This window comes from Mustela nigripes, chromosome 2, assembly GCF_022355385.1.
Source record: "Mustela nigripes isolate SB6536 chromosome 2, MUSNIG.SB6536, whole genome shotgun sequence".
NCBI classification, from domain to species: Eukaryota; Metazoa; Chordata; class Mammalia; order Carnivora; family Mustelidae; genus Mustela; species Mustela nigripes.
In genome coordinates this window covers 123,665,536-123,684,928 of record NC_081558.1, presented here as the reverse complement: position 1 = coordinate 123,684,928, position 19,393 = coordinate 123,665,536, and the positions used below count along the sequence as shown (strand labels likewise).

The 19,393-nt window shown below is 38.7% G+C and overlaps 1 protein-coding gene across 2 annotated transcripts in view; it reads left to right on the top strand.

The window, feature by feature from the left end:
- The window catches only part of FNDC3B (fibronectin type III domain containing 3B), a 338,247-nt gene that overhangs the window by 160,677 nt on the left and 158,177 nt on the right, over positions 1 to 19,393 (top strand). For both annotated transcript variants that reach the window (XM_059391541.1, XM_059391542.1), the window contains exon 4: positions 17,574 to 17,650. In XM_059391541.1, the coding sequence (XP_059247524.1) occupies positions 17,574 to 17,650 (77 nt within the window). The remainder of the gene's footprint in view (positions 1 to 17,573; positions 17,651 to 19,393) is intronic.

Genomic DNA, 19,393 nt, shown 5'->3' with positions numbered 1-19,393 from the left:
AAATTAGGAGAGTAACGGATAACTAAATAATACTTTGGCATTAATAGTGATTCTTTTTCCTGAGACTTTAGAGAGAAGATTTGTTCTTTAATTTCCTGGTAATTCTTGTTCTGTAAAATCTGGGTTAGGACCGCACATTGCCGGGTAGAATCTGAGCTTTCATTTCCTTTCATCTGGCTGACATTAGTAAGAATATTTAGATAGGAGCACCTGGGAGCAAGAAAAACAAAGGGTATGATAAAGCTCAAATTGAAGGAATCTGGCATTTCTCCCAGCCACCAGAGAACAATAGTAGTTCAAATGTTAATGTACCATGTGGTTACAGCAGTCACAGGTAGACATGCTTGCTGTCCACTGTCAGAAGTGGCTTTTTCAAAACATGAATAATACCTGTATATATCTTTTTAAAAAGTATTTATTTGAGAGAGAGAGAGAGAGCGTGCATGTATGGGAGTGGAGGTCTATGTGGGACTCGATTCCAGGACCCAGAGACCAAGACCCCAGCTGAAACTAAAAGTCAGACACAAAACTCACTAAGCCACCCAGGCACCCCAATACATGTATTTATCTTAAACTCCTCCCCATACAGCCTTCTTCCAGAGGTTGTAGACTAGGAGGCAGGGCCAAGGGGTAGGTAGGAAGAAATGGAGAAAAATGAGTATAATTTATTTATTATTATTATTATTTTTGCAGAGTATTGTTTATTGGTTATTACATTCCAAGGACTAATGAGACTAAGGGAGATGTAGAACTCTTTAAAACGTGAGATAAAGTAATATTTTTCATTATGTTGAGACTTAAATTCTTGAAAACGTGTATATGTAAGACATCGCATTTTAATGCAAATCAGATGTATTATAGACTTTATGGGATGACCAAACTTTAGGACTGTTTACACTCCCATCTGTCCAGAGACATCAAAAATTTTTTTTAAAGTAAATTATTTTGTTTTGCTAACCAATGGTGTTAAAACTTCTAGATTGATGGTTGTATGTGTTCAGAATATGAGGACACTAGATTAGTGGCTGCTTGGAAATTATCTTCAATTTTAGATTTAGTGGGTCGTGCCAGTCTCTTCGAGGGGATCATGACCCATGTTTTTGTAAACTCTGGATATTTAGAAAATTAATCTAAAAATTGCTTGGTGTATAAAGTAAAATAAATGAGTTGGTTATAGGAATACTGAGTTCAACAGAAGGATAACAGATCCTAATTTGAAGTTAAAAGGAGAAAGAGGCCAAGTGGATTCATTCAGATGAGCTACCATATCACTGCATTTTGAAAGTTTTGTGCAGGAAATGAATTTTGGTGATTTCGGAGACATCAGACTTATAGCTGGATAGACCCATGTTGTGTTGTTCACAAATGGATTTTGTAATTGTGTCCACAAAGTTCTTACATGCCCACTGGGCATCACTGGACCATTGGATAGCTCTCCAGGTTGGGTTTATGAACTTGATTTTTTGCAGTTTATTCTCAAACTGTATACTGTATTTCATTAATTTTTTTTTAAGATCTTTATGTATTTATTTGACAGAGAAAGAGACAGTGAGAAAAGGAACAGAAGCAGGGGGAGTGGGTGAGGGAGAAGCACGCCTCCTGCCTAGCAGGGAGCCCGATATGGAGCTGGATCCCAACCTGAGCCGAAGGCAGACACTTAACCACTGAGCCATCCAGGTGCCCCCTGTATTTCATTAATTTTAAAAAGCACACTTCCATCTCATTTTAACGTATTTTAAATTGGCTGTCATCTTACAATTGATTAAATGTAAATTGAATGCAGTTTAGGCAGTGGTTTTGTCCTTTTTAGTAACATACACAGTCTTTGCATTTTATGGCATCCCAGATTTGGTGAAATATTATGCTGTTTATTAAAAAAAAAAAATGGCCCTGTACTACACATGAAAAGATGCATCATTCCTCCCCCCCCTTCTTATTCTTTTGGGTCGCAGTAGGGATTCTAGACTTCGGACTGGCAATAAACAAATGAATTTTATTTTATTTTTTGAATGGGTAATCCCTCTTGTGCACCTCATCAATTTCAAGAGTTCTGTAAGTTGCTCTAAATCCATAGCAGTATGATTATATGATTATCCCATGAACAGTCTTTATGAACAAATGCCCAGACTTGGGTAAAATGAAGAAGTGGGTTCTCACAAAAGGAAAACTTCATTTTTTAAAGTAACAAAATCAAATAGAGGTAAGAATCTCTGGGTAAAACTTTCCCGGAATGAATTAATATTGGCACTTTGAAAAACCTTTGTGAAATTTAACTGAGAAAGTTATTTATAGACCTCCTTTCTACGTTATAAGCTGTTCTATTTATTAGTTCTTAGGATTCTACATTTTTTGTGGTACTTTTAAAAAACTTTGTGGCCATGTGCAAGAAATGAAAAGATTTGCCTTTTGTAAAAAACAAAGTTACGAATAGGTTACCAGAAAGGTCTCTTGAAACACCCAAGTTACCAAAAGGTTACAAGAAAGGTATCCTGGCTGACTCACTGCTGCTTTTTTCTGAGCTGAAAAAGCAGCAGGCTTCTCAAGAGAACAAATACATATTTTAAAGTTATCTCATCCGGACATAACTGGACAGCTACCAGCTCTCAGTTGGCTAATCAGGAATGGCCAAGACTATACCTACCCCATGTTCGAATAGGTAAGAGGAGGAGAAGGCAAAGTTATCAGCATGTTCAGTAAAAACAAACAGAAATACATCCCAGCGGGAATCTCACATGGAGTACAATTATTGGTTAAACAAGAGCATAACCACTGACAGAATGCTATGATTGATAATCCACATCTTGTTTTTAGAGTGATGGACCAGTGTTTTCAGAACCCAGTTTTGAAAAGGGCCATAGAAAGGTAGATTGTTAGAGGGATCCATGGGAATGCAGTTGGAAGCCATTTCATAGAAAGAAAACCCAAGTGAATTTGTCTATAGAAGAGTCGGTCTGATGAGATTTAACTCTCCCAAGTATCTAAAGGATTGTTTATGGAAATTGAGGTTACATTTAGTCTCTTTGTCTCGTTGGAATGGAATCCAGATTTCTGCTTGTTAAAGGGTTATTAAAAATTCACCTGACTATATTTCAAAGATTTAATTGGCTTTATTAATTGATTAATGAAACAAGCAGCATCCCCTCTAGCAAGTAGAGGGGAACTCCAAAGGGCTACAGAAAGGGAAAGGTTTTTAAAGCCAAGACAAGGGAGTCATAAACAGAAAAAAGGATTATTTCAGGTGAGGTCACCTTCATTTGGGGACAAAAGGGTTTTAATATGTGGATTACATCATTTTCCTTTGGGGGATAAAGAGCCCTGTGACAGATTACCTTATTGGTATCAACCAGAAAATTCCTGATTGACTGGTTAAAGGTTACATTCCTGAGGGCTGAAACTGCAATTAGGTTAGGTATTAAGTCTTGGTTTACCAGTATGCGGCTTTAACCTAAGTGACACCATTTTGGGCCTGTGATTTCCTTTTTAACAAAGGAAAAACCATTTATCAATTAAGATTGCTAAGAAATGGATTTGCTGCATTTTGAGGAAGTGAACTCTACATTACTTGAAATATTCTGGGCACTTGCTAAAGAGTTTATTTAGCAGTTCAATTCTTAGATGAGGAACTGGACTAGATTCCACTCCAGGGAAATTCTGATTTCTGTGATTTGGGCTGTCAAAATCTTTATAAAGATTTTATCTTTCTGCCTTGTCTGTTTACCTCTTCTTAGGTGTGTAAGGTTTCATGGTAAACTATCTGTCACTGTTTGCCAGTAGTCATGTAAATGAATGCAGTGATCATAGAGACTGCTTTTTTATGTGCTTATTATTCTATATTATATAGAAATCCTGTGGCCATTTTGTTGTTGCCTTGAAGTATACCGATAGTTGCTTTATTGTTATTAAAATGGGAGGACTAGTTTTCATCAAATTATAGTCATCTTTGTTAGTTGAAATATATTGAGTTAAATACCCAGCAGTGGGATAAAATTCATGGAACTCTGCTGCCTTATTTTCCCTCTTCACTTTTAAACATTATGTTGAAATTAAGAGTCAGCCAGTTTTGCTTAAAGTTGAGTATAGATGAGATGTGCTCAAGGATCTTGAATATATTGATTTTTTTCTTCCTTTTATTTATTTATTTTTATGGTGTTCTTTCTAGGACATTATTCCTGAGATTGGTCCATAGAGCACTTATGTCAAAACTACTGGCGTGTGCAGTTGGTGGGAGGTAGGGAGGAAGAGAGAGGTGGCTAGCCCGAAGTGGGGGGGGGGGGGGATAAGAGCAGATGCCAGAGGCCTGGAAATCTACATATTCAAAAGTTTTGGGGCTTTTAAATGTACTCACATTTGAGGTTCACAGCTGGAAGGATTTTAGGGATTGTCAGCTAACAGCTGTTTTCTAGAATCGGCAGGCATAGACAGAAATGACGCAGTGCCATGCAGCATATTACTCTTCAAAAAAGCATAGAATTTATTAGGTTCCTTTTCTTTTACTTTGCATTTGAGGCAGTTAACATGGACAGTTAAGTGACTTGCCTAAGGCCCTCCAGATTGGATCCCATATCTCTACTGAGCGCTACTTGGTTTGGGGAGGGGGGGCATGTTGAAGAGAAGAACACTTAAAAATGCCATTCCAAAGCTGAAATGAACCAGGGACCAGCCTCAGTGATGCTTTTTATATGTTGCCATTGTGAATATCCTGAGTGTGCTGTCACCATAGACTTTTTAATGTGTCACATTGAATTGGAAAACAATTCTGTTGAGATTAATTGGAGCCATATATTTTCTGAGTGGTTTTTTACCTGGTTTGTAGTCATCTCCACACCCGTCCCACGTCCACAAGATTATTTTCGCTTCCTGCTTCCCCACCCCTTCTTCCTTGTTAGGTTATCTGTCTAGAGCCTCCCCTCTTTTCAAAGACAAGGTCAACTTTCTAACCCAAACCCTCCCCATTATCTCATTATCTACTCTTCCCTTTGTTCTAGCCACACATTGCGCAACAGACTGGACCTCCTATCTGTGGCCAGGAAGTTTTTAATTAGATATTTTGGCATTGTTTTTGTCATCTAAAAGTGAACAGGGCCCTCCTTGATAAGTACGAGGCTGAAGGTGTGTCTTGTTGAACCTCAGCGCATGTGCATATATATATATAGGGATTATTTTATAGGTGAAATCAGGAGGAAGAGAAGTCATAAAACAATGGTTTCTTAAAGGCAGTGATGGAGAAAAAGAAAAAATTCATGCTCACAGTTCAGTCTGTGTAGGAGTGCCTGGAAAGGGAGGGGTACAGGCCTAACATTTTTACCTTCAAGGAATTTGTGAGTTGCTCGTGTTTTGTATATCATGCATATCTGTTTGTGGTTATTCCCATTTGGATGTATTTTTGTTTTTATTTTTTTATTTTTATTTTATTTTTGTTTTTATTGAACATGTTGATAATTTTGCCTTCTCCCTTTCCTATCTATACTAATATGGTGTAAGCATAGCCTTGGCCATTCTTGATTAGCAAACTGAGGACTGGCAGTTATCTGGATGATCTCACTTTAAAATATGTCCATTCTCAGGGCACCTCGGTGGCTCAGTCAGTTAAAAGTCTTGATTTTGCCTCAGATCATGATCTCAGGGTTGTGAGATGGAGTCCTTTGTGGGTCTGCTTGAGGTTCTGTTTCTCCTTCCCCATCCTCTCTCTAAAATAAATAAAATTTTTTTTTTAAGTAAAATTTAAATAAAATAAAATAAAATAAAATAAAATAAAACAAAGTATATCCATTGTCTTGAGAAGCCTGCTGGTTTTTTAGCTGGGGAAGAAAATGGCGGTGAATCAGCAAGGAGACCTTCCAGATAACCTCTTCTCTAAACATAGTCCCTGTGTCTTCATTGGTCTCAGGTCCCCTTAGTGAAGGGAGGGTTGATAATTTAAAAGTGAAATTGTAGCCTCTTCAGTAAAAGTGTTTCTCTGGAGCCAGTGTGCCAGGACTAGAAAGTATTTCTACCATAAAGCAGGCCGCTGCCCCTTGAACAACAACTATGTCAGCACATTTTTATAGCTGAGAAAAATAGTTGGCCAGGGTGACCCAACCTTCCCACAGTTACTCTGGGGTGTTTACTGACTGCCTTTGATCAGACTTCAAATGAGAGAGTCTAACCTATTTGTGGTGGTTGTTTACTGTCAGTGCTCAGTCTGCCCTTTGTTTTTCCCACACAAACAAGAGTAAAAGCACCAGGCTGTGTCAACGTGGCTGGTCTATAGGAACTCTCATTTATTTTCCTGGCTTCTTCTCTGTGGTTTAGGTAAGGCAGAGACTAGAACTATAAATTGAGCTTGTCATTTCAAAACCCATTATTAGATCCCAGCTCCTGGGCCATTTAGAGACTCTTTATTAGCAATCAAAACACTTTTGTAAAATTAAGTTAATTTCAGAAGATTGCCGGGCATGGTTGCTAGAGACCATTTCCAATCTGACATTGGGTGGTTGTGGGTGAGTGTGGCCTTCTAGGTTGGAAAGAAAATGGCATCAGGTAGGTAAACTGTCATTGGGGTCTAACAGGAAGTTCCCCTTTTTATGTTTCCGTAATAACCAGTGCCTTTAAAAAAAAAAAAAAAAAACACGTGGTTCTATTCCGTGGATCTCAGACGTTCTCTCTTGCCTTGAGATTTGAGGTGCATGAGTTAAAAGAACTGAGCTAGTAAACCGTGGTGGAATATTGTCAATAAAGTGCCTCTAGAATATTGTCAGAGGCTTTCCTTTATGGCTAGCAGTCTTGCAAGGGCAGCTAAGGAGCCAATCCAGAGAGTAGTTAAAAGAAATCCTCTTTGGTTTGTTTTGTAAACCTCATTAGAGCACTGGACAGTTGTATTCTCCTCAGTATATTGAGTAATGATATGTTGAGTAAAGAGCTATACATCGTTATTACTTGTACTTCAGCTCTTAGGTGGGCGATGTTTGCAATGTTCTTTCCTTTGTAAGGTGAATGATGTCAAACAGCACAAGGAATGCAGTCACATACTGTCTGGTTAATAATTTCGGTAACGGTTGCAGACTTGCCCCTCTAGAGCGTGACCTTGGAATTGTGAACCAGAGCTCAAGATAGGATAGGAAGTACACATTTGCTCCCTCACTTCTTCACAAAGTTGTCACGAAAATAACTTGGCTGTTCTGCGTTTTGCTCACTGTTCTTTGTGCCTTCTGGAAGAAGAGGGCCTGTGGCCAGCCAGATGGGCAGGGAGTGAGGGTCTGGAGAGGAAGAGTAGACAATGTTTTTTATTCATCCCTCTTCCCCTTTACAAGCCTTCTGCAGAGAAAGCTGGCAAGAGAAGGAAGGCGACCCCATTGAAATACTCAGGACCGCAGTGAATACATTCTCCCCCATGCTTGCTGGCACGTTGCTTAGTTGCCCTTCTAGCCATCAGCTTTTAACAATCAATCTTTCCGATTCTTTCCCTTACAAAACTAACAGACTTTAGTTTGTTTTGTTTTTCCCCCCAGTGCTTTTCTTTAAAAACAGCAGTTTGTGTTTTATTTGAGGACCTTTAGAATGAGATGTCAAATACTCTGCTGTAAAAAAGTGTTACCCTCAACAAGACCGTCCAGGGCTCCGCTGGAATTGTACTCAGCTATTTTGACTCCATGTTTCTGGTAACTCCCTCTTGAGTGTGTTATTAGCTGGAACACCAGCAGTTGGGTGAAATGGTGCCTCTTTACTCAGTGGGGGAGGGGCAAGGGCCTCTCAGGTGCCCTTGATGGGCCTAATAGGAAATATGCAGGGGAAGAAGCCTTTGAAATAAAGGCTCAGTGCCCCTTTTTGATCCCTTTATTTTAACTTGGAAGCTAATATTTGCAGAGCCTTTAAGAAAAAATGTCAGAAGCCCTTTCGTAGTATTATTGAGTTGTCTTTGTATCATTTCTGAGAGCTTTGAAGTTTATAAGGTTCTGGTTGAAGTATAAATAAGCAGATCCATGGATTATCTGCCATTAAAACCTGACATTAAAAATCAAAGACAGACTGGCTGTTGGTACTCATTTAGAGAGTCTAACTCACAGGGTGAGAGTGAGTATGTTTCATTGGTAGACTGGTAAATTATATTCTGAATTTGGACAAGGCAATAAAGGTACGCTTGTAAGCTGGGTCCCAAGACTTTGGGAGGTCCAGCTTTGGCGTCAGAGTGAAGCCATGGTTTTTTGTTTCATTTTGTTTCCAAAGAGCAACTTCTCAAACTAGTCCTCATAGGCCTTCTGCCTAATTCTTTAATCATTTCGATTGCTGGACTGCAGTATCACCAAAGAGTCCTTGCTGCTTCAGACGTCTGGGCCTTATGCCTGATTCCACGATGAGACACGCAGTGTCTGTCACAGAAGCCTCAGGCCAAAAGCAGGACGAGAGGCTGGGGGTTCCCCTCCCCCATGCACTGCTGTGCACCTGTGTGTTACTCATGCTGCATGCCATTCTCTCCATAATTAAGAACAGCAATGCTTGTTCTCTTCAATGTCATCGTGTCCTTGGCATCCTGCACAGGGCTTGGCGACTAGATCGGGTTCAGCAAGGGTTTGTTGAACTGAGCAAGCAGCAATCGAGAGTTCTAAAATCAGAAGTTGAGGGCTGTGTTACTGGCCTCCCATAATACCTGATGTCTTTGACAATCTTAGTTTGTATTTCTGAAGCCTTGAATTTAAATTAAGTTCTTTCTAAAACTGTCAGATCATCATTCCTGTTGTGGATGGATTCACCAATTTCCTTCCCTCTTCACTTCTGATCACTGGGAGTTTTCAGTATCCTTCTCTTCTGTACCCCGTGGGTAATTTTTATTGTTCAACTCTACAGCTCTTGGCCTCTAATAAAGCAATTGCTGCTTATTTATATGGTAGTTTATTGCTAACAAAGCTGTTGTAAAATCCTCTCTCTGGCTTTTAATTCCTTATAGCATCTTGTATGATAAGGGTTTATTGAATTGAATTCAATAAAATATCAGTGGGTATAAGTGGAGCATTCTGATCACACAGTAATTATATGGATTTTATTAATATTTAGGCCTTAAAACAGTGTGATAAGGTAGATTAGGTAGATATCTCAATTGAAATTGAAGTAAATTGGGATTCCGGAAGTTTGGTCTCATGTAAGAGTTATACCCTTGTCCTCTAATTCTTGATGCCCTTAAAACAGCTAAGGAGCAAGACAAGTCACAGGAGAAATATTTGGAAAGGAAAGACTTACATTTCAAAAGGACAAAACAGCCTGCATAACTAAAATGGGGGCACCTTGTGTGTTGAAATGGTTAAGAGGCAAGAGGCGGCGACCCATTATTTATGAATTCTCTCAGTAAGTCGGTTTTAGTTCTTGGTAGTATAGTGGTTGACACTGAGCAGATTTCAGCAGCAGTGTTTAGTCATTAGGCAATTTGTTGTTATGGTCACTTGCTAGTTTAAGGACAATGGTTGAGCTAGACTAGAAATTCTTGGAATAAAGCCAATGTCAGAGACCTGTAGAGGGATCAACTGATTTAGAGCTGTCTCAGGACATTTGAAAGCTAGGCACAGCCAACTTTCTAAGGTTTCCTAGAAATTAGGGGAAGATAACAGGTAATTTGGGAGAAAGGTAGATAACCATGGGAAGGCATCCTTCCTTCCCTTTTTTAAACTTGGTTCTTTTTTTTTTTTTTTTTTTTGAAGATTTTATTTATTTATTTGACAGACAGAGATCACAAGTAGGCAGAGAGAAGGGGAAGCAGACTCCCCGCTGAGCAGAGAGCCCGATGCGGTGCTCGATCCCCAGGACCCCGAGATCATGACCTGAGTCAAAGGCAGAGGCTCTAACACACTGAGCCATCCAAGCGCCCCAGTTCTTATTTTTTTAATCATAGTCTATCTTGAATGCATAACAGTTTTAAATGGAGGATACTGTTTGCAAACTACAAGATGGAACATGTTTTTGGAAGAAAAAGTGTCAAGAACAAAACAGTTAACTTGCTCACTTGAGAGACTGTAATTTTTCTTTTATCTCTGTGGTAAATGAATGTACACTGTTAATCCTTTTGTTCATACAGTATTTTTCTTCCATGACTTGAGCAGGCACTGTGCTAGGTACTTTTATATACATCACATCTTGTGGTTCTCAGAACAACTCGTGAAAGTAGGCCCTGGTCATCCCTTTTTTTAGGTGGGAAAGGTGCTCGTCAGAAAGATTTTAAGAATCTTGGCCAAGGTCATGCTAGAAAGTGGTGAGGTTCACTCAGACCCAGGCCTCCCTAGCTTCCCAGCTTTTGTTGTTCACAGTGCTTGGATTCTGCTCTTTCCAGCCTGTTTTCCTCTAGTCTAGCAGAATGCCTTTGGGAGGGAGTAGTTATAGGTCAGAGAGACAGGCTTACCTGAGCCACAGAAATGCGCCTTCCCTACCTGGGGTCTATATGAAAATCACACCTTGAGGGAAAATGACTCCACAGCAACATTCTCAGAAACAATGAATCTTTCTCCCAAAGGAGAATAAAATTAGAAACAACTAAACTATGCTAATAAATCCAAAGGGTCTTATAAACGCTCATTTCTGTAATTACTAACGTGTCCATGGGATGACAATCTTCTAAAAGTTTGCTAAATTTAGACAGTGCCTGAAATGCCTCCTTGTGTTTATTTGTTGATATGTCTGTATCCCTGTAATTAGACTATCAGTCTTTTGAGGATAGAGAACGTATCTTCTGGTCTTTGCAGAGCACAGCGTCTGGAAATAGCATCCTCCCAAATACAGATGTATAAGGGATGAAGAGGTGCTCTAGGAGATTTATACTCTGTTGCTTTTCGGTAGTTTATTAGTAACTCCAGGTTTCCTGTCTTACTTTTTAAAAAAGATTTTATTTATTTATTTGAGAGAGAGAGAGAGCAAGTAAGAGAGAGAGGGCACGAGCTGAGGGAAGGGCAGAGGGAGAAGCAGGCTCCCTGCTGACCAAGGAGCCTGATCCCAGGACTCGATCCCAGAACCTCAGGATCACAACCTGAACTGAAGGCAGACTCTTAATTGACTGAGCCATCCAGGCGCCCCTCCATTTTTTTTGGTTATATGCTCATCATCTTAAAAAAGTGAAGTGACACGCACATAACATCAAGTTAACTATTTTAACTCATTGGCATTTAGTAAATTCATGGTGTTGTGCAATCGCTACTTCTATTCTTAAATATTTTCATCATCCCAAAAGGAAACCCTGCACCCCGTAAGCAGTTTCTCTCCAGATCCTTCCCACCCCTCGGCCCTTGGAAACCACAAATCTGAGTTCTCTCTCTTGATTTTTTCATTCTGGATGTTTCATATAAATGGAATCAGTCATACAGCATGTATCACTCCTTGATGTCTTTTTATGGTTGAGTAATATTTCATTGCGTTATATCATATCTTAATACCCATTCGTCCTTGAATGGACCTTTCAGTTCTTTCCATCATTTGGTTATTGTCAGTAGTGCTCTTGCGGACATGTGTGTTTAGGTATTTCAGTCCTTCTTTTTGAATCTTATGGTTATATACCGAGGAGTTGTATTGATGGGCCATTTGGTAACTTTATGTTGAACTTTTTGAGGAAGTACCAAACTGCTTTCTACAGGGTCTGTTCCATTTAACATTCCTACCAGGAATGTATAAGATTTCCAATTTCTCTGCATCCTCCCTGATGCTTATTTTCCATTTTTCTGAGAATAGCCATCAGAGTGGGTGTGAAGTGGCATCTCACTGTGGTTTTGATCCGTGTTTCCGTAATGACTAATGATGTTCATCATGTCATGTTTGTTGACTGTTTGTACATCTTCTTTGGTGAAATGTCTGTTCAAGCCTTTTGCCTGTTTTTAAGCTGAGTTGTTTGTTTTTTTGTTGTAAGAATTCTTTATGTGTTTGGGGTACAGGTCTCTTATCAGATACGTGATTTGTAAATATTTTTCCTGAATCTGTAGTCTGTGTGCTCATTTTCTTAAGAATGTCCTCCCCACAAAAAGTTTCATTTTTGATGACAAATTCTAGGTTTCTTTTCTTTTCTTTTTTTTTTTTTTTTGCTTGTGCTTTTGATATTCTCTCAGAATCCACTGTCTACTTCAATATCATGAAATGTACCCTGTTTTTGTTTTCTTCTAAGAGTTTTATGGTGTTAAGTTCTTGTATTCAGGTCTCTGATCCAGTTTCAGTTAATTTTTGTACATGATGTCAGATAGAGGCCCAGCTTCATTGTTTTTGTCAGTTTGGGGCATTTGGCAATTTCCTGTGATTTGGAGGATCAGCTTTTCCATTTCTGCCCAAAAGGCCATTGGGATTTTGATGACGGTTACATTGCCATTGTGGGTCACTTTCAGTAGAATTGCTGGCATTATTCAGTTGTCATCCCATGTCTTTATTTAGGTTTTCCATAGTTCCACTAATTTAGGTCTTTAATTTATTTCAGTAATGTAGTTTAAGGGTATAAGTTTTCCACACACGTACTCCTTGGTAAGATTTATTTCTAGGTTTTCTTATGGATGCTGTAGTAAGTGGAATTGGTCTTTATAAAGATGGTGTATAAAAACTCTCTTCACTTGTGTGTTGCTCTTGTACCCTGCAAATTTACTGAATCCATTTATTAGCTCTAGTAATTTTTTAATGGAATCAGTAGGATTTTCCACATATACGATGATGTCATCTGTGAATAGATACGGTTTTACTTCTTCCTATACAGTCTGGACGCCTCCTCTTCTTTTCTGTTGAAGAGTGGGGGTGAAAGTGAGCATTCTTGTTTATTCCCGATGTTAGGGGGAGAGATATCTTTACCCATTGGGTATGATGTTAGCAATGGGTGCTTTTCATCTTATAACCCCCCAAGTCAGAGGTTCTCAAAGTATGGCCCATTAGCAGCAACTATATCACTTGAAAAATTGCTAGAAATGCTAATAGTTGGGACCTGTCCCAGACTTTCTGATCCTGCAACTGTGGGAAGTAGAGTTTAAAAGTCTGGATTTTAAGAAACACTCCTGGTGAATCTGGTATACACTAAAATTTAAGAGCCATTGCGCTAGATTTTAAGTTTTGAGGACCTGCTTTATTTCTTTGTATTCTTTTTAGCTCTCTTGTGAGATTAGTCAGTGTTGAATAATTAAAAAAATAAATGAAGGAAAAGAATGTCAGAATTTCCAAAAGTGCCTACACAACCTCTTACCTTGTCCGCATGTCTTGAGTCACCATCAATCATTGGAGACTCATTATTAGTAATCCTCCAGGTTGATCTGAAAACCTCCTGTTTCGTATTCAGTCTTGGATCATGGCAGACAGCACAGTGCACGCTTATTTAGACCATTTGTTCTGAGAGTTTCTTTCACTTTAATTATCTGCTTACCTGCTAGCTGTGGACTATAATATGCTTAGAACTACTATTACCAGCAAGAATGTCTCTTTTGGCTACTGAGACACAGTGGTCATTTTTTATAGCGTTTTTTGGATTTTTGTCACATCATTATTTTGCCTTAGCTTTATTTTTCTCTTTCTTTTATCTTGCAGTGTTGTCATCTGAGCTACTTACATCTTTTTTAAATAAGATAATATTTAAGTGATCAAGATAAGAACTACTTAAGTATCAAGATAAGAATGTGATCAATTGCTATTAAAGGCCATTGTTGCAAATAGCCATTTGGACACACAAGCACCCATATGTAGACAAATGCACTAATATATTCCATTTATTCACTACTTGTTTACCTATTGGTGAATACTCAACTTTTAAAAATACTGTTTAAAATTGTCCAAAATTGTGGTGTAATTATTTATTTAGAGCTAGTCTTTTCCTAAAGCCAATTTAAATGGTAATTTATATCCTGTATTCTAATTGTCCACCACTGTCAGATTTCTGACCCTCCTTTGTACACTCACCTCAAGCCAATCTAGTTAACCTTGCCCCCAGAATGGGTGATTACTCTGAGTTTAGCATCAGAGCACGGATTATCTATGTGTGTGAGCTCTGGGGGTCAGTGGTAGCAGGAGGAGAAGCACAGAGTGAAGCATAATGTCCTCACTCATAGCCTTGGCAGGGGCTCAGAAGCTCTCCATGGACATGCGTGGTCCGAAAAATACAGCACTGTTGGGCTTTCCTGCAGTCTCTTTGATGTGAGAGTAAAGTCCTGACATCTTTGCAGGAATTACCGTTGATTGACTAAACTGCTCTCCAACCTTTCTTGTTTAAGGTTTGCTATAAGCAGATGAAAAATCAACTCATTAACAAATGCTAGCTGCCTTTTAAGATATTAGACCATGTACTTGCATCACAGTTAAATTTTTTGGTGACTATAAACAGTCATAGTTCTTGTTTCTCACATCTTGTTCAGTGACAAAAAGGAATTCTTGACATTTGAAGTCCTAGGCTAAAACCTGAAATTCCATTGGAGTTACTTGGCTCTTAGCAAGCATTCTCCTTGCATCCTAAAAATCATGCATGTGACATTTTTCATCTGTCCGCGGAAGAACTCTAGCTGAGCTTGCTTTCTAATTACTTTCTCAATAAAGAAAGAAATCCAACTGTAGTTTGGAAGTATTTGTTTACTTTTGTTTTCAAATTATTTAATCTATGTATACATATATCTGTGTAAACCCACCTATGTGTAACATAAGTGTTTAATTAAGGGGGGTTCTAAATACCTCAGAGGTTTAAAGTATCCCCCCCCCCCCGCCCCAAGTTTAATAGTTCAGTGATTTCCCAGTGAAGTCAGAGAGGAGGTTGGCTTGTTTGAGAAAATTATGTGGCTTCCCCACCTCCTATATCAATGGTTAGTCTGAACAAGAAGAGAGCATTTTCACCATATTCTAAGAGGCTTATTTAAGTGTTGTGTGTTGATTAAACGGTATCGATTAAAAAATCCAAAGAAACCTAGAAGTCCTAGAAGTTTAGGAAGAGAGGTTTGTTTTAATTAGGAAAGAGTTGTAATAAGATCAGGAGCTTCTCAAACACAAAGAGTTGAGCAGAGGCAATCGACTAACTCACTGGGAAGTAAGAATTCAGAAAAACAGTTACTTCTCCTACCACCATTGTGAATGGATTTCATTTTGCTAGCTTTTCCACTCCTAAGTGCCTGTGGGCGCAGTGGTTTATTTCAGAAAGGAGAGGAACTTAGGGTTCCACTCAGGAGCCATCACTATATATTTCGCAATGCCCTTTGAAAGGGTTTGATGACAGTGACATGAGGAAGGGGGAACAAGCATGTTAAAGTCATTTGGCTACTTTTGAAATCAAGGCCAGGAAGAAAACATTTTCTGGCTGTAAATCACTCACTTGTCCTACATGCTTTAAAGCATTTTATACAAATGACTTTAACAGTTTTAGGGGTCATGCCTGGGGTTAAGAGACTGTTTGCCTGGTATATATTTTGGTGATTGAAAAGCAATACTTTGTGGAGATGGTAGCATTTGTGTTCGCCGTCTGTGCTGCATTTATGCCATGAGCAAGGTTTGCCTCTTAAGGCAATATTGTCCGAAGCATGTACTAGTTGATTTTCTGGGTTACAGGAACATGAACTGTTAAAAAAAAAAACAACAAACTGTACTCCTTATAATTGTAACAAATAAGAAAAAGCAAAAAAGTCATGAATAAAATGAAAAAAATTGTGAAGGTCACTAACATTTTGATGAGCAATTATTGTGCTGTGCTGTGCTCTAAAGCACTTTTTGCATGTATTATTGAACTTTAAACCCAATTTGGTGGGGTAAGAATTGTTATCCTCATGTGCACCTGTTGAGAAGTGAGGTCAGAAAGTCTAAGTGAATGATCTAGGGCCACACAACCAGCGTGAATAGTGAGCTAGGGACCGAAACCCAGGCGGAAGCTGTGATTTTGATGCCTGCTCCTAGAGCTGAGTGCATTGACCCCTTTGGTTTCACAGGTAGTGCTCGGGCTAAGACTGATATACTAGCCTGTGATTTTTTTTTTTTTTTTTTTTTTAAGTGAGTCAGATCACGTAAAAATACTTGCTAAATACCTAAATGTATTAATGGCTATGGCCAAAATACTGAGGCTGACAAGAAAGATGGGTTTGAAAGATGATTTGGAAAGCGCTTTTAGTGGCTGGTGAATATATCCGCTTAAATCGTACTTCAAAATGGAATGGGGTCCTGCAGTTACCCCCTCTCATGTTGCTGTTGTTGTCTTTTGCTTTATATAATTACCAGTGTGTTAACCTGTGAGAGAGACTGCTCTCATGTGAGAGTATTGTAAATATTAGAGCTTATCAGGTAGTTTAGCTGTTTTGTATTGTCCCTGGAGTTGGAGTGAACTCTAGTCTTAAGGAGCTTTATAGGAATATTCACATCTTTTCTGCCCCGCCCCTGTTTTTTTTCCCCCCTATACTTGCAGACCTCCTGATAGGCACCCGGTATCCTTGTCTCCTCCACATCCCGCACCAGTCCTCTCCTGTGATGTGTGAGAGCACTGGATTTTACTCTGAGGAGAAAGCGGCCTTTTGCTAACAGTGTAAATGCAGCACTTGGGGAAGGGATCTGTCTTCTTTTGCCAAGAAAAGCGTTGTGTTTTTCTCGGTTTTTGTTACAGCCGAACAGTTTTAATTGCCAGCAGCACAACACACATTAGGAGAAAGCAAATAAACAACACAAGGCACTTGGAGCCAGGAAGTCGCATCTCAGACTAGAAAGGCAGCTTTGGGTTGACAGGGGCACTGGGTTGCTAACTAGGCGAGCCAGGTACCAAACTGAAACCCAGTGACCGTGAGCTTCTTGTACATCTAGAGAAACCACTTAATCATAGGATCGTTGGAAGGGTGTTAGGAGTTGATTTTAATGTTAGGATGATCAGTTTCTTTGTAATTAAATATTAACTCAAACTATGTCTCGGGTAACTGAGTTTTGCTATTCTTGGTTTGCTGTAGACATGGGATTAATATTTATTGAATTTAATATTTTGAAACTAACACCTTGTTAATTGAATGCTTTATTTTGAAATAATCCAGGTAAATTTGACATGAATCTTCCTAATTATGCCTAGTTTGAAAATTTGATCTCTTTTTTTCCCTGCCTTATAATATAAGAGGCATACCAAATTCGTTTGGAGTATTTTAAAGGTTTCTTCTATTTCAGATAATTGGTATGTTATAGTAACTTACTGAAAATTACAATTGAAATGGAAATTATAAACCGAAATTGTATGGGAGCTTTTTAAACCAGAGGAGATGGGACATATTTAAACTTTTATTTGTTTAAGCATTTATTAATAATACATTTTTTTAAGGCAGAAAAACCCAACCTTTTTGCCCTACTTTGTTAGATGACTCTTACTGGGCAGCCTTAGTTTATGGAACTTGAGGCTTTGGGAATCGTTAAATATTTAAAGATGCTCAAAGTTTTGTGTTGTTTTGTTTGTTTGTTTGTTTTGTTTTTGTTTTTTTTCCCTTGATTTATACAGCTGGAGAATTCTTTTCATCCATGATTTCAATTCTTAGGCATGATGTACCAATTATTGAAGAGAAAATATTCAAAGTAATTCTCTTCATTTTTGATAGTATATTAATTCTAGAAATACCAATAATTATTTTAAATAATGTGTATGTCTTCAGTGGTTAATATCTTACTCTTGTCTCTCGTAGGACCCGCTGAAGTTCCCATGATGTCACCCAATGGATCTATTCCTCCCATCCATGTGCCTCCAGGTTATATCTCCCAGGTAAACCACAGGACGGGCTTCTCCACTCACTGTGGGCAATGTCGTTGTACCAAGAGAATATATGTTGAGGCTTCAGAAATTTATTCCAAGATTAATTGAGTTAGGGTAACCTGAGAGTTGTCATCATTTTGGTAATGCCACATGGTCCTTCCCAAGTCTTGCTTCTTGACTTGCCAGAGAGCCAGAGGGAGAGAAACACAGTAGGGCTATCAGGCAGTCCTCAGCCAAGGTGTGTTCCAAAGAAGACATTGTTAAAACAAAGTGGGGGGAGGGCTCTTTATTATTCAAGTCCCATTTCTCTGTACTGTGGCTTTCCCTGGGCGTGGTGAATTGCTGAGTGTGATGTGAAAACTTGGCCGTTCGTACTTAAATTTCTCTGAAATTTGACTTTTTTCATAAGAAAACACCAGTAGTAGTTAAAAGAGTAAAAGCAATTTCAGAGGTACGCTGGAAGGATTAAGAAAAATGTTAAAGGCTAAACTGGACAAGGTTTACAGTATTCAGGGTGCCTGGAATGTGGATGTCTGTACGTGACTTTCATTTTGTCCTGTGCTCAGTGTACTAGGAACACTCCCTGCCCCTCTCCCTGGACAGCTTCCTTTCCGAGAGCCTAATTGACTATTTTTCCTCTCTCTGCCCATTTTGCTCTTTTGTTGTGATTATAAGAGCATTCTATACTCCTTAGGAAAAAATCAGAAAAGACAGAATAGAGAAGAAAATATTTATAGTTTTACTACCCACAGAAGATAATCATGGCATTAACATTTTCTGGCTTATCCTTTAGAGTTTTTCCCTTTCTATTCTTTCTCTGTCCCTCTGTCTGCTTTTGAAGTGGTTTTAAAAATCTATAATTTTCAGTTTTTAATGATTTTGCTAGGGTGAAAAAAAATTGGCAGCTGCATAGGAAAATTGCTAAAGTGCAGGCAGGAATCAAAGATTTATCCTCCTCTGATGTTAAAACTTAGCCATTTCTTCACTGTCTGAGCCATAGTGCAGCCACTATAATTTCATTTTTTCCATCCCTACTTTTACATGAGCCAATTTGACTTTTTTTTTTTTTTTTTTTTTTTTTTTTTTGAGTAGCCAGACTGTTGGCCAGTCTCCCCGCTGTTGCAAACAAATGACTTGTTTTACATGAGTCTTTGTAAATAAGAATCACTGGGAGGAGAGAGGGTGCAGAGTGGGCCCTTCCAGCCAGGACACGTGATGATGGATCCCGTTCACGTCACCAGTCAATTAACAGAAAAGAACAAGGAATGTAGAATTCCATTATGTCTCCTGCTCATTTATTTTGAGGAAGTGTTTCATTCCATTGACCCGAGTACAGTTCTCACAATTGGGATAGCAGAAATAGCACCTCCTTTTATACTAAAGGCCCATTTGAGGAATAACAGAAAGTTGGGACATTCTAGTGAAGAAAAGCAGCAGTGGGCTTTTTCTTGCTGGTGGTGTTGCTGGGATTGCACTAATCGCAAAACATTTATTAGGAGTCCTAGGCAAAATAGAGACGTTTTATACTGTAGTATATTTCTGAGTCTATAAAAACATCTATAGAAAATCCAGACAGAAGGGTTTAATAGCAGAGCTGTAAACTCACTTCTGTAAAACTGATGATGGAAACATAGCGAAGCACTTTTTCAACTGAGAATTATGGCAGAAAATGCTAGAGGATGTTGGAAGAAGAGTAGAAATGGAATCATTTGGATTCTGAGTGGAGAAAAGAGGAAAAAAAAACACAACAGT